The sequence below is a fragment of the Artemia sp. Qi Xiang Cuo genome, chromosome 20 (genome assembly GCF_049724085.1).
Source record: "Artemia sp. Qi Xiang Cuo chromosome 20, ASM4972408v1, whole genome shotgun sequence".
Taxonomy (NCBI): Eukaryota; Metazoa; Arthropoda; class Branchiopoda; order Anostraca; family Artemiidae; genus Artemia; species Artemia sp. Qi Xiang Cuo.
The window spans coordinates 38914284-38934966 of record NC_142813.1 but is presented as its reverse complement, the minus strand read 5'-3'; the positions used below and the strand labels follow the sequence as shown (position 1 = coordinate 38934966).

The 20683-nt window shown below is 36.9% G+C and overlaps 1 protein-coding gene across 1 annotated transcript in view; it reads right to left on the bottom strand.

The window, feature by feature from the left end:
- The window catches only part of LOC148940177 (uncharacterized), a 26083-nt gene extending 7821 nt beyond the window's left edge, over positions 1 to 18262 (bottom strand). The window contains exons 1-2 of the mRNA XM_089106091.1: positions 17771 to 18262; positions 16422 to 16734 (exon numbers count right to left, since the gene is read on the bottom strand). Of these exons, the coding sequence (XP_088962217.1) occupies positions 16422 to 16734; positions 17771 to 18262 (805 nt within the window). The remainder of the gene's footprint in view (positions 1 to 16421; positions 16735 to 17770) is intronic.
- Positions 18263 to 20683: the final 2421 nt, after the last annotated feature.

The following is a 20683-nucleotide window of genomic DNA, read 5'->3' as shown; positions in this document are numbered from 1 at the left end:
ACTGTTACATTCTGAAGATGTTTCAAAGTTCATTTTGGTTTTTTTCGTTGAAATGTAAGAGTTTGAATATTTCAGTAGTGTTTTGTCGTGGTTTACCTTGTCACAGTTACATTCTGAAAATGTTTCAAAGTTCATTTTGTTTTTTCTCTTCGTGAAACATTTAAACTGATTTTTCTTCTCATGAAACTGCTAGCAAACTAGCGCACAAAAAATATTCTGTTCTACTTGATAAAAAAAATAATGACCAGCATACACATTCCATTTTATTTCTAATTTCAAAGACATCAATGTAATGACGTTAAGAAAAAATGCGTTCCATTGTCTAAAATGTGTGCCCCTAACAAATAAACGAAACAACAACTTGTTGTAAAGGAAATTTTTTATTCCAATAATGACACATAGTATATTACGCCTTATTAATATCTATGAATAAAAAAAATTTAAATCAAAAGTGTCATTTTATTTTTCTTATATGATTTAGATGTAAAACAAAAGTTTTGAAAAGATGTTAATTTTTTTTTTTTTGGGGGGGGGGCAGGGGGTTGGATGGAGGGGGTGGAGGGGGGAGGTGAAGGAGTTTTGGTTGGAGGAGGTGGGGTTGGGGAAGGGCAAAAATTTGGGGGAGGGGTCCTTGAGGTTGGGTAGGGGACCTTACAACACTGTTCAAATGGTAGTTGTGTATTATACCGAACACAGTTGAGAATCACCCAAATAAATAAAAAAATATGTATCTCTGAATAGGAGTTAGCATACCCTCAGATGGTTTACCATTTTCGTTTCTGTCAACGCCTATAATCATACCATAATGAAGAATCATGTCCAACATTAAAACATCCATAACAGTTCGAATTTCATCGTCAGAGTTCTTATACCCTTGTTCAAGGCTAAACATAAAACAACCACACCTAAAAAATTGCTTAACAGACAGAATTTCGTAACTTCATACCAGGAAAAGAACCATCAATGCATGAAAACAGACATGACTTTTAACAAAAACATGATATTTAACACCAAAAGCTTTGTACCACGAATTTCCATGGTACGCTGATTCTGATTACAACATAAAAAAACAACCAAACATATGTATTTTTATAGATTGATAGAGTAATGACCCACCTGTCCGCTCTCTTTCATTGACACTATAAACGAGTAATGTGCGATTGTATGGTGGGGGGACTGTGCGCTTGAATAGATGGACCTATCACTACAACTCATGAGTAGGGCTCAAAACCCTTATGCCATCCCAAGGCCGGAACATAATTTGTACTTTACTAAAAAAAATATATATGATTTGGCTTTTATAACTTTAATCATTCAAATAATATTAACATTTTGATTACTAAATATCAGTATATGTATATCAAACTGACAATGCACATTCATTTGTATTGTGTTCAGTAAACTGCAAATTATGTTCTGGCCTTGGGATGGCATAGGAGTTTTGAGCCCTACTCAGGGTAATTTCTGCTCGCTTTGAGTTTGGCTCGGTTATTTATTGTAATTTCTGTTCGTTTAGGGTTTCATTTATTTATAGATGCTGATTTATGGTAGTTTCACGCTTGGTAGATTATTTTATTTTATTTTTGCTCATTTTTGTTTCAAGGGGTTCTTTACTTTTCTTTGAAAAACTTATATTGTGGCATAAGTTTTTTTAATTAATTTCTGTTCGTTTTATATTGACATAGTCTTTTCAGGGAAAAATAAAATAATTCTTTAAATCTTTTTGCTTTTTTTTAAGACTTTATAGTTTGGCCTGCTATCTGTATGCTGGACAAAAATTTTCTGCAATTTTTAACAACATACACCCTTTTAAAGATTTGGACACAAATAGAGGTGTTTAGTTTAGTTTCATACCTCCTCTAGTTGACCTGAAATGGAAAACTTGATACTATTCGCAAAAAAAAATCTGTTTACTTTCTTTGATAGCTTGGATGCACTTACGCTATTTTGATTTGGTTAAATTTTAAGGGCAGAAGTAGCCCCAAAAGTTTGAACATAATGCCCTCAATCGTTCTTGGGATACTGCTGAGATGCCTTATTGGGAATTTGCATTAACACAGTGCATTTTGATTTAATCTTAAGACAACATTTAGTTTTTAAACATAATAGGCAAATGGGTGGGTGGGCGTGGGAGGGGAATTAGCTGGCCCCCAATCATTTTCAACTATTAGCACTTTTTTATCCCTTCCTATTTTCAATCGAATGAGCCCTTTTCGAAGTTCCCAAGACATCTCCTTCGATACGAAGTGCCCTGTTCTAAACAACAAAAGAAAAAAATAATAATACATTGTACCCACATCGATGTTTACTATAAAAATGTCATGCCTTCCAATAACTTTCGACTATTAAAAAGGGCACTAGGCCTTTAAATTTCCAATCAAATGAGTCCTTTTCGAGTTTCTGCAACAACCTTTTCTATAAACACCTTATATGCCCCAAGGGCATAAATTACAAATCTTGCCCTGAGGGCTGTGAGGGGGTTGTCATCCTCAAAGACCTAATTTCCAGAACTTTCAACTACGTTAAAAAAAATGGCTATCCCAAAATTTTGATGGGATATTTTTGGGGAAATGGTGGGCGTGAGAGCGGCGTTAGTTGCTCTCCAATGACTTTCAACTATTAGAAAAGGCACTAGCCCTTTTAATTTCCAATCGAATGAGCCCTTTTGAAGTTTTTACGACAGCGCTTTCAATAAAAACCTTATATGCCCCAAGGGCATAACTTCCAACCCTTGCTCAGAGGGCTGGGGGGGGGCTGTTGTCATCCTCAAAGACCTAATTTCCAGAACTTTCAACTACGTTGAAGAAAATTGCTATCTCAAAATTTTGATTGGATGCCTTTGGGGAAATGGTGGGCTTGAGAGGAGGGTTAGTTGCCCTTCAATCACTTCCGACTATTAAAAAGGGCACTAGCCCCTTCAATTTCCAATCGAATGAAACCTTTTTGAAGTTTCAACGACAACGCTTTCTATACAAACCTTATATGCCCCAGGGCATAACTTACCACTCTTGCCCCGAGGGCTGTGAGGGGTCTGTCATCCTCAAAGACTTAATTTCCGGACCTTTCTACTACGTTGGACAAAATGGGTACCTAGAAACTTTAATTGGATGCGTTTCGGGAAATGGTGGGTATGAGAGGGGGTTGCTTGCCATCCAATCACTGTCGACTATTAAAAACGGCACTAGCCGTTTCAATTTCCAATAGAATGATTCCTTTTTGAAGTTTCTACCTCAACGCTTTCTATGATAAAAAAACCTATATACCCCAAGGGTGTAACTTACAACCCTTGCCCTGGAGGCTATGGGGGGAATGTCATCCTTAAAAATATGATTTCCAGACCTTTTAACTACATTGAACAAAATGGCTATCTCAGAATTTATCTCAGAATAATGCCCCCATGGCATTACTTACAACCCTTGACCCGAGGGTTCTGAGGGGGGTTATCATCCTAAAAGACTTAATTTCTTAGACTTTTAAATACGTTGAACAAAATGGCTATCTAAAAATTTTGATTGGATGTTCTTGGATATATGGTGGGCGTGGAAGGGGTGTTAGTTGCCTTCCAATCACTTTCGACTATTAAAAAGGGCACTAGCTATTTCAATTTCCAATCAAATGAGCCCTTTATGAAGTTTCCACGACAACACTTTCTATAAAAAAAACCTTATATGCCTTCAAGGTACAACTTACAACTATTAAAAAGGGCACTAGCCCTTTAAATTTCCGATCGAACGAGCCTTTTTTGAAGTTTCTACGACAACACTTTCTATAAAACCTTATATACCCCTAGGGCATAACTTAAAACTTAGCCCTGAGGGCTATGGGGGAGTGAGTAGGGAAGGGGGTACCAGCGCAGGGGAGAGTGAAGTCACAGTCAGTTTATTGATCGAGTCTAATGGGGCCAATTTCCCCTTTTTCAAGGTCGATTTATTTGTTTTTTCTAGGTGTAATGTCTCCGGGGCAAAGTTTGCACATGCGAATTAACGGGAAGAGATGTATTGATCCACTCGAGGGGGAAGTGGATTTCTGAGAAATTGGTTTACATAATTGACTAGGACAAGATGGGAAGTGGATTCCTGAGAAATTGATTACATAATCGGCTAGGACAAGAGGGGAAGTATATTTCTGGAAAATTGATTACACAATCTGACAGTAAATTATTGATCGAGTCTAACGGGAACAGGATCACGTGTCTCTTTCTAAGCCAATCAGGGAGTCGGAAATATTAACGGGATAGGATTGCAGAGAATATAAGGAAAGGATTTTTGCTATAGTTTTTATTAGTGTGTGAATATAATTCAAAGGAGTGAGAAAAGTTAGACTCTACTCATTAGGATATATTTGTAATAATAATGAGTGGAATGTTTACCCTATTAGAAGTTGATAGTGGAGTTGATGGCAATAATACAAGAGCACCAAACATTGCGGTGGAAATCACGAGAGGATCACGACTTTGTCTTGAATGGGATGAAGTATATGCAAGATATGTGATATCCTTGAGCAAATTGAAAATGGAGGATCAATTATGCGTCACTCAAAAAGTTAATATAGCGCATGTGAATAGAGTTCAATGTGCTTTAAGTGCTCTAGTGAAGCATATTGAAGAGATTAAGCTGTATTGCTATGTGTTATTGTGTACTACTGTTGCTGTAATTGTACACAAAAACTTTTTTGAGATAAGGAAGGCTCCTTTTCCTTTTGTTAGAATGTTAGGCTAACGAATCATGGTCAGTCTAGAGTCAACAGTCAGAGTGATAGGATTGAAAAATGAATAAGTTTGAGAAAGAGAGAATTAGATTGAATCTGGTGTTTATGGAAAAACATTTGATTTTGGATGATAATTTTTTCGAGTTATCCCTTCAACGAAAGATATTCTCTCGGGGAACACTTGACAATATAATGAAAACTGATTCTCACCAATTGGACTATTGTATGAAGCTTTTACGACGTGACTCAAATGCGTATACTCAATTTATTGATATATTAATTGGAACAAAGCAGAATAATATCGTTGATATACTTTTGAAAACATTGCCATAGACTCAATGTAGATAGCTCCGCCTTCGAAAGAGGTGACGTCACAGAGCTACTCCTCTCACCTTACCTTCCCCCTGAATTTATCAAGCGAGGATCAGTTTCGTTTTAGCCGTGAGAGAGTTGACATCGGAAACCGAAAAATGTTCTATACATGTCCACTATGCATGTACAGTCTTGGCAGTTGGACACAATGTGAGAATTGTGCAATTATTGATGACTATAGTGAAAAGTGTAAATTATGTAATCCTTGTAAATTACATAGAGGCTATGCAGTACAAATTAAAGGATGTAATTCATGTCTTGAAGAGATTTGTGAATCTCACCCTAGAGGACATCTGTGCTCCAATTGTCACTATGACAAATGTGATCAGTGGGAGAATACTTACCCCGCTATGATTGGAAAGAATCCTAAACGTGATTTTAGTTTATATCTACGAGATTGGTATCGTCGTGGATTTAAATTATTCTGGGAGGAAGAATCTGGTCTACGATTCAACTGTTGGGGTAACAAGACAATTTGGTTTCTAGGTCATATTTGTGAAGACACTGCCTATTATGACTATAAACCAAGTGATTTTTATTTGGCAATTACCGAATGTGATTCACCATTTGAAAACACTGTATGTGATATTGCTTCAAATAGACAGAATGAAATTCGTGAATTTAATAATATGAATGCAAATAGTATGATTGACTATACAAAGAGATATGACAAGAGTGAAGTTACATTATACTGTAGAAAATGTGACCCTGACTTTGTAGCCAATCAAGATCAATATACAGTGAATCCAAATGATTTACCAGCATTTATGGTTCACGACAGTTGCCTATAACAGAAGAAGAAGAAATCTAAAGTGAAGATTTAAAGACATTCTTGTATATATACATTTTTCATTTATTAATAAACAAATTCACATACATTTTTAAGCACTTTACTCGTAGCGCACCAAAATCAATAATATACAGGTCAGAGAGGATATTTTCCACTAGAAAGTCGTTCAGACTTGGATTATCTACATAAATGTTGAAAAACTGCTTGTAAGTATAGCCGCGACATCTGAACACAAAATATAGTAGTGCATGGAAGCCACAGCTTTTAGTCGTCAGATACTGCACTCTCTTCCGATTTTGAATAATAGTTTTCCCACTGTTCTCAATATAGTTGCTGATGTATGGAGTGTAGAAGGTATAGGGTAGACCAAGAGGATCAAAAAATACTGTCGTATTCACTGTTTGAAAGATGCACAGCTAATGACCCGTCTGCACAGTTGATGGACGGCTATTATTAATAAAAAGGGTACGGTTTGCACTTTGAATTTTTCCAAGAAAATCCGAGGGCAGACAATAGGATTTGTATTTGGACATGTAGGGGTCCATATTAAATACATGGATTATTTGTCTGGTGTTCAAGGCGCCAAGTCAAGTAGAACACTGCCTTCGGGAGTGATTTCCCAATAGGTTTCATATTGATTTAATGAGATTAGTGCGATACTCTCAGCTAATGGGTGGGCAAATGTACACTCTAAACGCACACTCCCCATACGTACTATACTCATATCCTGGGTGCCAGACAAATCCAATACAATGATACCATATGTTTTAGCAGACATTTCTTTGGTTATACTATTTTCAAATAGTTGTGAATCATGATCTAGGGTTTGCATGGTCAACTCATACAATGTTCTATAGGATTTATGAAAAGATAGATTGTAGAGTGGGATGCCGTTTTTACTTTGCAGACAAGATATGAAAGCCCAAACACTTCAAATTTATGTGGACATCCTGTCCATGATCCTACTGCACTAGCGCTTTTTACAAATGCCAAGGCCAGTTTTGACGGAATTTCGCCATTGATAAAAGATGAATCGGTGAATGTGCGTGACCCCACACCAATATGACGTTGATTGGTGACTGTATGAGGAACAAGTAGTTTAATATTATTTCCACTGGCCCTCAGTTTTCCACTGCCAAAGCAACAGAACTCATAACTTGTTGTTTGCGTACATGAAGTATTGCCGAGGTGAGGAAGAGAGTTACATCAGGATTGCCAGCAAGTTCTTTTCTCAATATGAAATTGGATGGTGCAAGCGTCAATTTTATATCCACTTTAATATTGGGTGGTAGCCATTGGGGTATATTAAATATGTCATGATATAAAATAATAAATATTTTTCCAACTAGATGTAATTCACTAGTTGTAGCATTTTTAAGTGCATCTGTACTACCAGCATTAGTAATATATTCATATCCATTGGAGGTGCCTCTCAACTCCTTGTGTGACTTGGGTGTCATCAGCATGAATTGCATATAGCTTGTATAATTTGAGAGATTGTTGCTTGTGCTCACCAGCGTGCCATTGATGTAGACACTGATTTGACGAAATAAATTATGTAATATACAATTTTCATAGGATATTCCATCGGCAAGAATTGGCAATGTATTATCGGATTTCCGGACTCTCATTTGTAAATCTATAAATTTCGAAGACATTTCCATAAAGTAGTCTTCATTGGAATAAGTTTGAAAGTGGATATTATTGGAGAGGGGTTGTTGTGGATAAAATTCTTCATAGTATCCATGTTTTACACTCACATCAACATTTTCTGCATTGAATAGATTCAATGAGGAGGTGATTGAAGGTTGTGAATCCTTATGCGGTAGATATGACATCTTAGGAAAAGAAATCTAGTTTCGATCTAACAATTTTCTTCCTGGGGCTTCTTCTTCTACTGTTTACAGTGCATGTCGGCTTTTTCCTTCTTCTCTTTGACAGGGGTGATGTCTTTCGTTTTTGACCTGTGTAGAGACTGATGAGTGATGCATTGTTTTACGACCTTTTAAACCTTTTCCATTTTGTTTCGAACTCTCACCATGGGTTAGTGCACTGGTCCAAAGATCTTCCGGAGCACTTTTTTAAAATCCTTGCCATAGCTCCAATCGTATAGTTTAGAAGATGCAAAACCTGTCGCAGCCGGTACAATATATTTTCAAGCCAGAGGTAGTGCAGAGTGAAACAGCTTAGCAAACCAACTGCCAATACCATAGCCAGACATCGACGAGCGACCTTTGTAATAGTTCATTCTATTGCCCTGTTGTCTTGGGCCAAGAGCATTAACATAGCAGTCAATATCAGGATAAATGACTACCACTTTTCTATTAGAAATCGTGTTGTTGAACGATGGGTCGGAAATGGCATGTAATTAAAGCCAAGCCTTTTGTTACTGCTAGAGGATCACCTAATCTAGTTCTTAGTGTTAACTGACAAAGTTCCAAATAGGAAGTGTTTACAGGGATGTACTGAAGATGCTTTATATTGTAGTGGTGAATATGTTCTTGATTGGTTTTTCGTTCAAGAATTCGTAGGAGGGGAACATTGCTATTGCCAACCCGGGATATTTCCACAAATGAAGCGTAGAGAAATATACAAGTGTCCGTGGAGAAGGCAGGCGGGTAGTCAGCAAAAATGAAATTAGTGTTTCTGGCAGTTTTACCGTTGATTATATTGAGCTTAAAGCCAAGAACATCTTTTAGATTATCATTGAGAATAACCTTTTCATTGGCAATAGGTAAACTAATATAGATCTTGACCTCCTCCTTTGAATAGTTGAAATGAAAAGCTCCCTTTTTACGAGCGGAAATTCTTTTACTAATAAAACGACATAAATCATTCATACAGGTGAGTTCCTCGTAAGGTAATTCAATATATGGATAATCCATCCAATTGATCTTTTGAATGTGTTCTTGATCACCTGAGGGTGGCGGCGGCCAATCACAGGGTTTAATTTTTATTTCATATTCACGATCCTTTCGCAGGATGTCATATGTATTTTTGAGAATACAGTCGACAAGTGCCACTTCATACTTTCCATTGTCATCGAATTTGATGGTGGGGGAGAGTTTTGTCCAAAAATCACTTGTTCTATTCAAATCATTGTAGAGAGGATCAGAAACATTGGATATGAAAGTCTTAAAGAAATTATCGGGCATTGTCAATATCTTCGACACTAATCAAATAATCAAAACCAGAGCTATGTTCAAGCCAGAAAACTAGTAACTGTCTCTGACCCTTGCGAGTATGACTCTTTAATATCTTTTCAATTTGATAAATTTCACTAGTGTTTCTAACTTTTTGTAGTTCGTATTCATAAAAGCCGCCGAGAATCTCATCATCTTTGGTGTCTCGCAGTCGATATGTCGTGGTAGTAGTGTCTAGCATTTTGGACACTTTAAAAAGTTCGGTGCTCCATAAATAATCCCCCTTTTCAAAAATATTAGTGGTTCTATTAATTCAAACAGTATCACCAACATTGAATTTCTTCTTTTCTTCTTCTCACTGCCGTTGGAATATTGTTTAAGAAAAGCATCAAATGTATTTTCACTGCAATGAACTTCCCGAGGGCTTGAGTTGGACAGGGATCGATGAGATCGTTGGTTGTATATTTGCATGATTTTTTCTAAATCATGAATTAAAGCAGGTGTATTTTTCAGTGTACAATATCTTGAAATTAATAGACGAATCGTTCTTATCAATCGTTCAGCCATTGCCGCCTTTATCGGGCTGTGACTATGATAAAGTGTTGTATTATATTTCAATAGAACCTTCTTTACATGAGGATTAACAAATTCACTACCGCTATCTGATTGAATTTTTCTATAGCAATCCTGTTCAAGAATACTTTCTAAAGCATGAGAAACATCAACACCTCTCTTTGATTGCAATAGGATGGCATATGCATGTCGACTAAAGACACTGATTGACACTAGAATATATTTGTAGGATGTATTGTGACACCGTTGAATCGTGTCTAAAGTTGAAAGATCAGTTTGCATTATATGCAGAGGGAAGAAGGCTTTTGCTTGTCGATATTGTTTGCCACGAAGCCTGCGATTCCGATGCAGTGTGTAACTCGGTTCATTCTGTAGATACTCTTTTGCTTTTTTTAATGTGCTGCCACCGTCTATGTCAGAGGCAACTTTAGAAAGCGTTTTGGGGGAACTTAGACTTCCCGCTTCACCAATGCTTTCATTGACATGTTTAAGAACTTCATCCTTTTTGAACGCAAACACGTAGTGTAATGTCCACTCCCCTGTTGAACACTAGAGGGTGAATCAATACTTCGTCACTTTTGATTAGTCACCATCCTCGGTGTTTTAAAATTATTGCTGCTGCTGCTGCTAATATTTTCCAATACTGAATCATCTTCTTTTTTAAATGGTGGTGTTGGCATTGTTAGAGGACTATATTCTCCTAGTTTATTTAGAATTTGCTTATTTCCAATAAGACTTTTGGGGAGGTTTGATGCATTTAGAAAGGTGTATAGATTTTTGTCAAATGATAAAAGTCCTTTACGAGTCGTCACCATATCACAAATTAAATAAACTAGATTATAACTTTTCCCCTGAATTATAATTCGTTTCCCTGCGCTGTGAACTTGAACTTGATCACCACTTTCCAACATGAGATATGATAATACTCTTTTACTCTATTCTCGAAAGGCTACTGGCAATAGGTTTCTAATTGTTGACACTATGGAGTTCAATTCCTTTTCCTTTGATTGCACTAATGCTGAATCTTGAGATGTTTCCCGTTTAGAGGGATCTGTGACGGCGACGGTGGTGGGTATCTAACAATATGGTCTTTGTTTTTCCACACGTCGCAATGCATCTTGAAGTAAAACTTGCTTTTTGTCATCGGCAATATTCTCATCATTAATGAATTTGCTTAGGTTGTCTTCAAAATGTTCCACGGGCGAGAGGACAAGTTCAAATGGCGTCAATTACAGGGTTTATCTATTCTCTAGAGCAAACTGTTTACAAGTCCTGCAATTATTGGCAATAAAAGTGTAAAAAAGCTACAACCCGCTTGAAGGAGACGTTTTCTTTTAAATATTTCCCCCTTGTTTTGCAAGCCAAGGCGCATATAGTGGAACGATGTTGCTTTGCCTGTTGTCTAACACCTTCTGGCAAGTGTACATTGCCCTCGGTTAAATTTAAACAAAGTTCAGATATTAGATTAATGAAATCATTGTGAACATCATGTTTGAGTATAGCCTTCCTGAGTGGAGGTTTTGAAGTACCTAAAACGGAAAATAAATGCCGTTGTTCGTGTAGTTTCTTCAGTGTCATAATGGCAACTAGTAGCTTTTTCTACTGTTCACCGGAAGATATACAGTAATTTCTTTGTCGAAAATATCTGTGACTACACGTAGATCCTCGGGAGTGCTCTGATTAAGATCTAGCAAAATGTAGCCGTAGGGCTTATTTGTCACCTGAGTGTACGCTGACAGCAGAAATTTGGGGATGCCGGGGTATATTTGCTTATTGAGAGTTATTAGCGAGCTAGAATCACGAAAAACTCGGTAGATAATATAGATGGTGCAATTCAAAGCAAGGGTTCTCATACATTTGCTCTGATGAAAGAGGTTGTGTAGAACTAGGGTTATGGAAATGTTTTCATGATGAGAGCGACCGGTAAACGGCTTTAGTATTTTCTGTGAAAACTGTTCAATGCATTCAGCCAAATCATCAATAATCAGCCACGAGTTTGGTTCAATACTATTGAAAACATCAAGTCCCCGTATGATTTGTAATGGTATAGATGTGGCAATAGCTTTTATTCAATCGTAGGATTCCTACCAAATACTATAGCAACAATAAATTTTCTTTGGTTTTTCCAAAAACATTTTATTACTTTTGAATTATTTTAGCTAAAAGTTTTGTTTTATCTGACACTAGTAGGGCGCATTGAAACAACCTGAATGGTATTTTAAATTCATAAATACTGCTGCTGTTGCTGTTGACGGCAGTCAGATTAACATTAACTGTTGACTATACATGTCTAACGAAAAAATAATAAATTTTTCCATAGATCTATCTAGTACAAGAACAACAAAAACCATGGTTCATTCATTTATTTGACCTGAAAACACGTGTTCAACAATAACAAAAGATCAATTTGTTCAAACAATAAAAAAATTTATTAAGATAGAAAACACCTTTTCAACTCTATTAAAACAACATTTATTAAGATAAAAAAAAACACTTCTGTTCAACAAGAACAACACTATATGTACAACAATAACACTTATTGTCATAAAAAAACACTTTTTGTCCGGCATCATTATTTGTAGACACACATTTTTGTCCAGCAAGAACAAACTTTTTGTACAACAACACAATTTGTACAACACACAGAAAAAAAATGAACTTAAAATAGCACAGTTGAACACTATGAATTTATACCCTCAACCCTCCGGGGAGCCGCGGGCCGAAAGCCGGCAACGGGCGGGACCCCCCACCCCCCGGGAACCGTGGGCTGAAGGCCGCCACGGGCGGGACCCCACCCCCGGAATCAAAACAGTATACAATAGTCGCCGTCACTGCCGGTTAGGTTAGGTTAAGTTAATTCATGAAAGGTTTGGGTGAGGTTAGGTTTGAGTGAAGTTAATTTATGAAAGGTTTGGGTGAGGTTTGAGTTAGGTTAATTTATCCAGATCAAGTTGATTGCGATAGTCCTTGCATTCAATCCGATATGAAATACGGTAGTGGCCATGGGGCAGTACATTTACACCATTCTCGAGCACAAAGACTTTGTCGGATATACATGACATTGCATTCTTTTCCACTCTTACAGTATAATTTTTATACTGTAGAGAGCGAATTGCAAGCACTTGTGCTCTCGGCACTAGGCTACTCTCTAAACAGTCTCTGTACACACTCATGTTGAAATTGTTCTTTACAAAATGTGTAGGCACCCCTTTACAAGCTTGCTTTAAATCCCTGTTATGAGTTTCAACGCAATAAACTTTAGGACCCGGGAACACCCCTTGGATATCAAATCACACCCCGTCTCTGATTTTAACATTAATAGTTGGTTGGGGGCCTGACGTTTCACCAACTCGGGGTAGAGGGACGGATTCCAGTTAGTGAAATCCATCCGCGAGCTGATGTGCACCCCATTTTCTAAATCTCCCAATAAATCACCGGTTTTTACTTTTAACAGCAGAGAATCTGTGTCCCAATAGTAAAATTTAACCTCCCCCTCCCTTGGCCATTGCACCTTGTACAATTTGTAAAAAAACGACAACTCGAGCTTTTTGCAAATTTCAAGTACTGAACTACCTCCTGCTATATTCTTGTTCAGTACCACATTTCTCTTTTTCCTGTGCAGAAGAACCATGCTTGTCTCTAAGCCCGTGAACAATGTAAAATTTGGGTCTGCAATAATTCGTGCACCCTCTTGAGGGTTAGTCAAGACGTCGCAACGAGATCTGTTCCGTACGCTTTCACACATTTTTCCAAACGCTGAATTTAGAATGAGCTTGTACATTTCCTTCTCTACTTTACTGTTTGCCCCGAGAACGTTTATCGACAAAGGTATCGATAAACGTCTTTAAATAGGGTTTTTGATTGAATTGCAGGACCCTATGTATTTTGGTGATCTTGAAACCATTGTTCACCATCCAGTGCAAAAGCACATGATGAACAACCATTTTCTCTTTAGGGTCCAGATCTGCAATAAGTTTTTCTTAGAGGGGGTCCAATGCATCTCCGTATCCTCAACCAATGATCGATTGTATGGACTCAGTAAATCCTTGGTCACTGGTCGATTGATACAGGGGAAAACAAAATCTCTGACTGAATCATGAAGCACCAATGGAATGTCACCATCAATTTCAAAGAACCATCCTTGTGGCCCATTGTCCTCGACGGTGTTAATGTCGGGGAACTCACAAGGATTCTCAAGCCATTTATAGTTCCCACACGGCAAAGAGTAGTGAGACATTGCCGAGGGATATAACGAGTTCATGTCCAAGAAAACTGCATTTGACTTTGCACCGGTGGTGTTTTGTCCGCTTGGATCTGTTGTCAAAACACGATCCCCCTGAAAAACATACCCACCCCTCATTGGTCTTTCTACAAAAATATGTTGATCCACATCAGTGATGAACCCTATTTACTCCCTACTGATTTTTAAAATCAAGTCCATCACCAAATGTGGTGTTGAAAAATAATAGCCTATATCTAGTCCAAACTCTGAATAGATTTGATCTGTGTTCTTGCAGACAATATTTAACAGAGTTAAAACATCACTGACAAAGTACAGTCTACAATAATCCCACCCATTTTTACAATTCCCCTTAGCCCACACCTTGTTGGTAAACTCATATTCCTCGGCTGTGCATTCACTGTTGGTGAGTGAATTATAGGAAGCTTCAATTGGAGGCAGTTTCTCCTCGCTTAAGCGAGCGCCACAACAGTAATAGTCGTAAGCATATAAATCTTTACATGTCAATAGGTCATACATTTGACTATCTGAAAAGTAGTGTTTAAGCAAAGGAAAACTATAAAAAATTGTCACTTTTCTGCATTTGAATCAATTGACTCAATGCCTTGGGGAAAAAACTAAAAGAATCTAAAAACCTGATTTTATTCAGGCACGTATGACCATTATTCCCTACCTGCCATTTCAACTCGAGAAGCACTAGCTTCTCTGCTGATTTGGGGATGAAGTTATAGGTAAATGAATTATTTACCCATGGACTATCTACTCCCCCTCCCTCCCTGTTCATACGTGTTAATGCCGGTAAAATAAATTTTAAATCGTAATTTGAATTATGAATAAAAATTAGAATAAAAACTGTTGGCTTACATTCACATTGCATGATTGATGTGCTACCCCTCTAAAATTACTACCCCCTGATGATATTTCCTGCCACAAGTGATTATTGGGTCTGACTTTCCCCTTCCCCCCTCTTTTCCCTCTAGTCCTTTTCCCCTTATCCCCTTCTTCAAACTCCCCCTTACAAACCCAGCATATGTTTTGATTTTTAATCGTGAGACGATCCTCTGCAGACAACAACATTGGGTAATGTGTATTTCTGAAACGAGAAATAGCGTCATTTGCAGTGCCAATTAATTTGGTCAGTGCCTTGACCATGCACTCACCCTCATCCAACGTTTCGACTATTTCTAACAGCTGCATAGTGTTAGAACTGTCTCTTTATGCGTGGGCGTAGGAGACTGCAATGGCTTGATGTTCTTTGATTCGATTTGGAACTCGAGGATCGTTCAGTTCCACTAGCTTTGCCTCACAATCCAAAGAGATTCTATTGCTCTGGAGGAGGGTATTTTGGAAATTTTTAAAGCATAAAATGGCCCTATCCCCCGAAACTGTTTCCACTGACTGGTAGCCACGCCGTCTACAATCCTTCATATGATTTTGTAATTTTAATTAACTACGAAATTGTGACAGGCATGTCGGACAGTAGAAACGTACCCCTAGATACCTCCCCCTCCCAGAACTCTACTGATATCTTTAATCGGGTTATAATGGCCAATTGCATTGGGTTCACTAGGTGGTGTGTACAAAAGCAATACCCAGTGCTTCACCAATTCAATCGATGGGCCTCTTGCTTGGATCACAACCCCCTTCTTTTTATACCAAAACCCATCCTCAAACTCAGTTTCATATTGAACCACAGTAACGCCAATATTTAAATGGGCATTGGCCCTTTCAAAAATATCAACGGATCTTAGCTTTACTGGGTCTTTCCCCTCTAAACAAGTGAAATCTACAATGGGAAAATTGGACCCCACCTTCCCATACACAGCCCAGTATTCTAAATTTCCCTTTGTAGCGCCATCTTTCAAAGGTCGGAAAGCTGATATTAGGAAAGCCTACTTGAAACATTTTTGACCTGTGTCGAAACAGATTCACTGAGCGCCTTTATACCCCTCTAAATCGGTATTATATTTTAAAACTATACCCTCATCCCTATTTCCCTCTTAAAACCAAATCTTTTTTAAATTTACAAATATTAACGCTTAAATTTTCAACAAAAAGAACTAGAGACCCACTCCAATTTTCGCTATAATTCTCGAGATGGGTAATAATGTGGTCTATCCAATCCATAAAAACACCCTCAAAATTTTCTAAACGTGGATATACGACCAACATCTCGGTGTGTACATAATGATGATAAACTTCGCTTTTTCCCTCGTTTAAATAAAACACCTTTAAAACAATTGAAACCTTAATTGAATCCCTACCCCCCCCACAACTGAATCTAGTTTTCTAGCAGTGCACGAATTCTATCTACATATTCATGGACAACTTCTATAGGGTCAAACACAAAATTACCCCCAAAAGTGAATTAAAAGGGTTCCCAAAAGTTGAATTGTAAACGACTATCGTATTTAAAAGTGAGTTTGAGAGCTGAAAGTCAGGAAATGATGTAAATTGGATATTATCCTCTCCCTCCCCCTCCCCCTTTTGTATATTATCACCACCCCCTCCCCCAAATTGTTCATCAATAGGATTGTTCAAAGACATTTCATCCTCCCTTTCCCCCTCTTGTATATTATCACCACCCTTCCCCCACATTGTTCAATAATAGGGCTATGGAATGCCACTTCATTAGTTTGATGTGGAAGTAAGTAATCAGTGGGGGGATGGTTCCCTGTTAATTCCAAGGTAAAATCTTCTAAAAGCTGTAAGGTGTTTGGACTCAAGTCCCCATGCTCAACTGTTCTATTATCTACATTAAAATAATCAGTTAAGAAATCGTTAATATTATCTGGAATTTGATGTAAAATGATACCATTCCATAGTGAATTATTGGAGAGCTCCAGAGGCGTATCTTCTCCTTCTTCAATTGATGAGGACGATGACGGTGGATAAAGTATCAGTACAACCTATAAAAGAAAATAAATTACTTTTAAAGTGTCTAAATCAACCTTTAAAAATTTTTAAAAATTGAATTATTATTTAAAACTCGCTTACTAGTAGCAGTAGCATATGGTTCCCTACTCTATATATTCTGAAAGTTCTAACTCAATATAATCTAAAAGATGACATAGAAAGTTTTGATTTTGTTCGAAAAACCCCTCAAAAAAATTCCATATTAAAACTTTTTATCTGCTTTGAAAAAACTGGGGTCTTTACTTGGTAACCTATCCCTTTAAGGTCATAAACAACTCTTTCCGATAGAAAATTGTTTTTATAATATTTGTAGAAGCAAGATTAAGCATTCGTTAATCATTTGTGGGTTTATATCGCAAATATTTTGCTATTTACTATGGGAAACTATGTCCGGGATATAGTGCTTTTTTTGGCTTCGCTATGAGAATACAGCTGGCTGAATGTATGCAATAATTGACATGATTCAAAAGGGGAACGTTTTATTTTATCAGGTTGAAAAATATCTCTGACGCGCTTTTACTGTGTTGAAAAATGATGAAATGAATGGCCTAAAAAAGGCTTACTTCTAAGTCCCTTAAAACTCGGGGGAAACTATAATATTCTAGTGAAAACATAGCATTATTAGTTTCAAATGGCGAGATAAAAGGCTCTCTAAAAGTAAACTAGAAATTTTCGAAAAATATTATTATGAGGTTGAAAAAATAGCGAAGATGTCTGCAGTCGGCAGAGAAAATAGGGAAGATTAGAAAAGAGCGGTTTCTTTGACAAGCAAAAAAATTACATTATATTTAGGTATCTCTGAGGAGAGGGAGCAGTGAAATTTAAAACAAGGGATGGGGGGGGAATTATAGCGAAAATAACATTTTTATGTCTTTGACAAGCTTGTATTCGGTTGAAAAATAGTTTTGTTTAGATATTTCTATAACTTGGTCCTGAATAATAGAAAAAAAGTGAAAAGACTAAAGTAAAGAGTAAAAGACTCTCTAACAGCTAAAAAAAGCTTATTTGATTGAAAAAAAATTTACTCACGTCTTCGAATTGATCATCCATTTGACAGGAAGCTGGAGGCTTGTACATTACATGATACGGAGCCATTAGTTGGTCTATGACTTGCATGGAGGGGTCAACCCTTCTACCTTGCATGGAAGGCTCAGCAATTGACAGAGACAGTTTAGGAGAGTGCACTAACACTTGATGGGGAGCTGTTAGCTCAGATATTGCGTGAGAAGGAGCCGATGTTTGTCCTACGACTTGTCTTGAAGGCCCAAGCATTGTATCTTGTCCTGAAAGCCCTGCTGTATGACTGGGGTTCAAATGGATCATATCATGTCTATCACGATCTTTCGCAGCCGAGCCAGCGATATACCGGGCTCGTGCAGCCGAGGCTGTAACTTGACGTGGCAGCATTGAGGCTCGATTAAGAGGGGCTTGCATAGATGTGGTATTGATGTCGCTGGCTTGTACAGCGGGGTTCTCCTTCCTTGTGGCCCATTGTCTTTTCGATTTTTGACCAGACTGCATTGGGGCTGGCACTGACGGGGCTGCCTCACCCTCTCTTGCTCTCTTTGATGGAGGGGGCGTGCATTCTTCATAATTGTCCTTAAAAAAGAAGAAAAAATTTAGTATGAAATAATGATCCCCTTTTTTTACTGAAGAAAAATTAGTACCCCCGCCCCTAGCCATAATTTTGTCTAGAAAGCATTTTAGTATGGAATTATGATTCCCTTTTTTACAGAAGAAAATTAGTACCCCCGCCCCTAACCATAATTTTTTCTAGAAAGCATTTGTCTCAAAGAAGCCTGTTTTCAGCAAAGCAAAAGGTAAAAATTTGCAAGAAATATACTAGGCTTAGAAATCAAACGTTTTAATTACACAACTTGTGAAAAAATAAATCTTGACAATCAGTAGTCTATAGCCTTAGGATAGAAATCAATGTTTCTATTTTTACCATTTAGAAAAAAAAATTAAATGTTCCAGTCTATAGGCTTTAAATAAGATAAAAAAAAAGCTCGTTAACACACAGCTTATAGGCCTAAAATTTACGATCACAGGTAAAAACTTACGCAAAATATAAGCTTCATGCAACTCCTAAAGACTTTTCTTTCTAGTCTTGCGTATCAAAGTTAAAAAACCAAAGTTTTCACGCCCCCTTCTGGGAATATAAAAGAAACTTTATCGAAAGAAAGGTTGAAAAAAAAATTAAAAACATGCCTAGAGACGCAACTCATATATTTACACATTATTCCTCTATAGTCAAAGGTTTATATAATTTAGAAGTACCTGCGCTTCAGTAAATCTTCTCATTGTAGCTATGTATCTTTTTCTTAAACCCCCTCCCCCCTTAATTTTCACGCGAAGAAACAGTTTGCTTTCACCGTACAAAGAAGGTGTTAGAAGTGAGGCATTGCCCCCTCCCCCCCCCCCATATAAACACTGAGTACTCAAAATGGAAAACAAATACTATAAAAAACTAACACCCATCCCCTCTTAATAACCCCCCCCTTTTTACAAAAGAAAGCCCCTCTCCCTTTTCAGTAAAGCAAAAGTAAAATTTGCGATGAAGAAGCTATGTCATTAATTTGATCAAAAGTATCCTTTTTCAACGAAACCAGTGTAATGCAAATCCTTGTATATTTAGCAAAGCCGGATGTACTTGACAGGAAGCAATAATTAAGGTTTAAATCTTTGCGGGAAATCTGTAAGTCAAGCCATAGCGGTGAAAACAGTACATTAATAACTAAGGGATTGACAGAAAGTTGACTCTGGATTTTAGGTAAGATACAGAATTTATAAAAAACAGAATTAAAGTCGTAAACAGGGGGTAGGGGTGGTGGTTTACATGGTAAAAAAGAGTGTACTTTACGCTTTCTATTGACTATAAATATCATATAGTGGAGTTTGTATTGTGGGGGGGGTATTCTCTGAATTTGAATTTACTTGAGTGGTGACTATGTAAAATGATTTTATTTGGAAATAAACTAAGAAAATTTAATAAACTGAACTCATATTATAAATCGATGTAGCCAAAGCTTCCAAGTCAATAATATTCGATGCTTGTTCCATGGTGTCTTAAAACTTTATGATAGTTTAATCATAACGCATGTCCGTTATATATAAAATAGTACTGTTTTTTTAAATTACGTATAATGACTTGCTTAGAAGGCATCTTATTACAAAACAAGAAATAATATTTTCATCTAATTAACACTTCTTATGACTCGTATCGAGTATCCATAACCTAACAAAAAGTAAAACTAATTTTTAAATTTTCAGGTATTTTGTTAGTTTAAATGAAAAGATTAAAATTATTGCTCAGATATCATAAATATTTTTGCAGTTTACATAATAACTTTAGCGATTCTAAACTGAAAAACTAACTCAGTCCAATATATGCAATGGTTTGCTTTTCTAATGATCGCCCTATAATATAAACTATGGACTAAAGTTCGTTCTTTAATGTAAATCTCCTACTTTGAAATCTATATTCCCCTTAACTGAGGTTTTGTGTCTTAGTTATTGGTTTATTTTGCATTTTTCCAACTCTTGCCTAACTATTTTATATGTTTTCCTCATCCTGTTTATGAATTCTTGTTTATAATCTTTTGAGTCGTTATAAAATTTACGATAATAAAAAAACAAAACATAAGGAAATAAAAAAACACGAAACAAAAGTAAAAAAAAATGATTTTCTATTGTTTTTTCGGAATAAGGACTGTTTTTTAAGTTTGTTAAATAAGGTAAGAATTTATCCCAGTCGCTCCTATTGTCTTTCGTATAAATACTTAGAACGTTTGAAAATATTTTATTTCTGTTTTCTATTTTTCCATTAGCTTGTGGATGGTACGGCGCTGTCACCATTTTGTCTATATTAAGGAAACTCATTAAATCTTTTGTTACTTTTGCAACAAAATTGCTCCCGTTGTCGCTCAAAATTTTATTAGG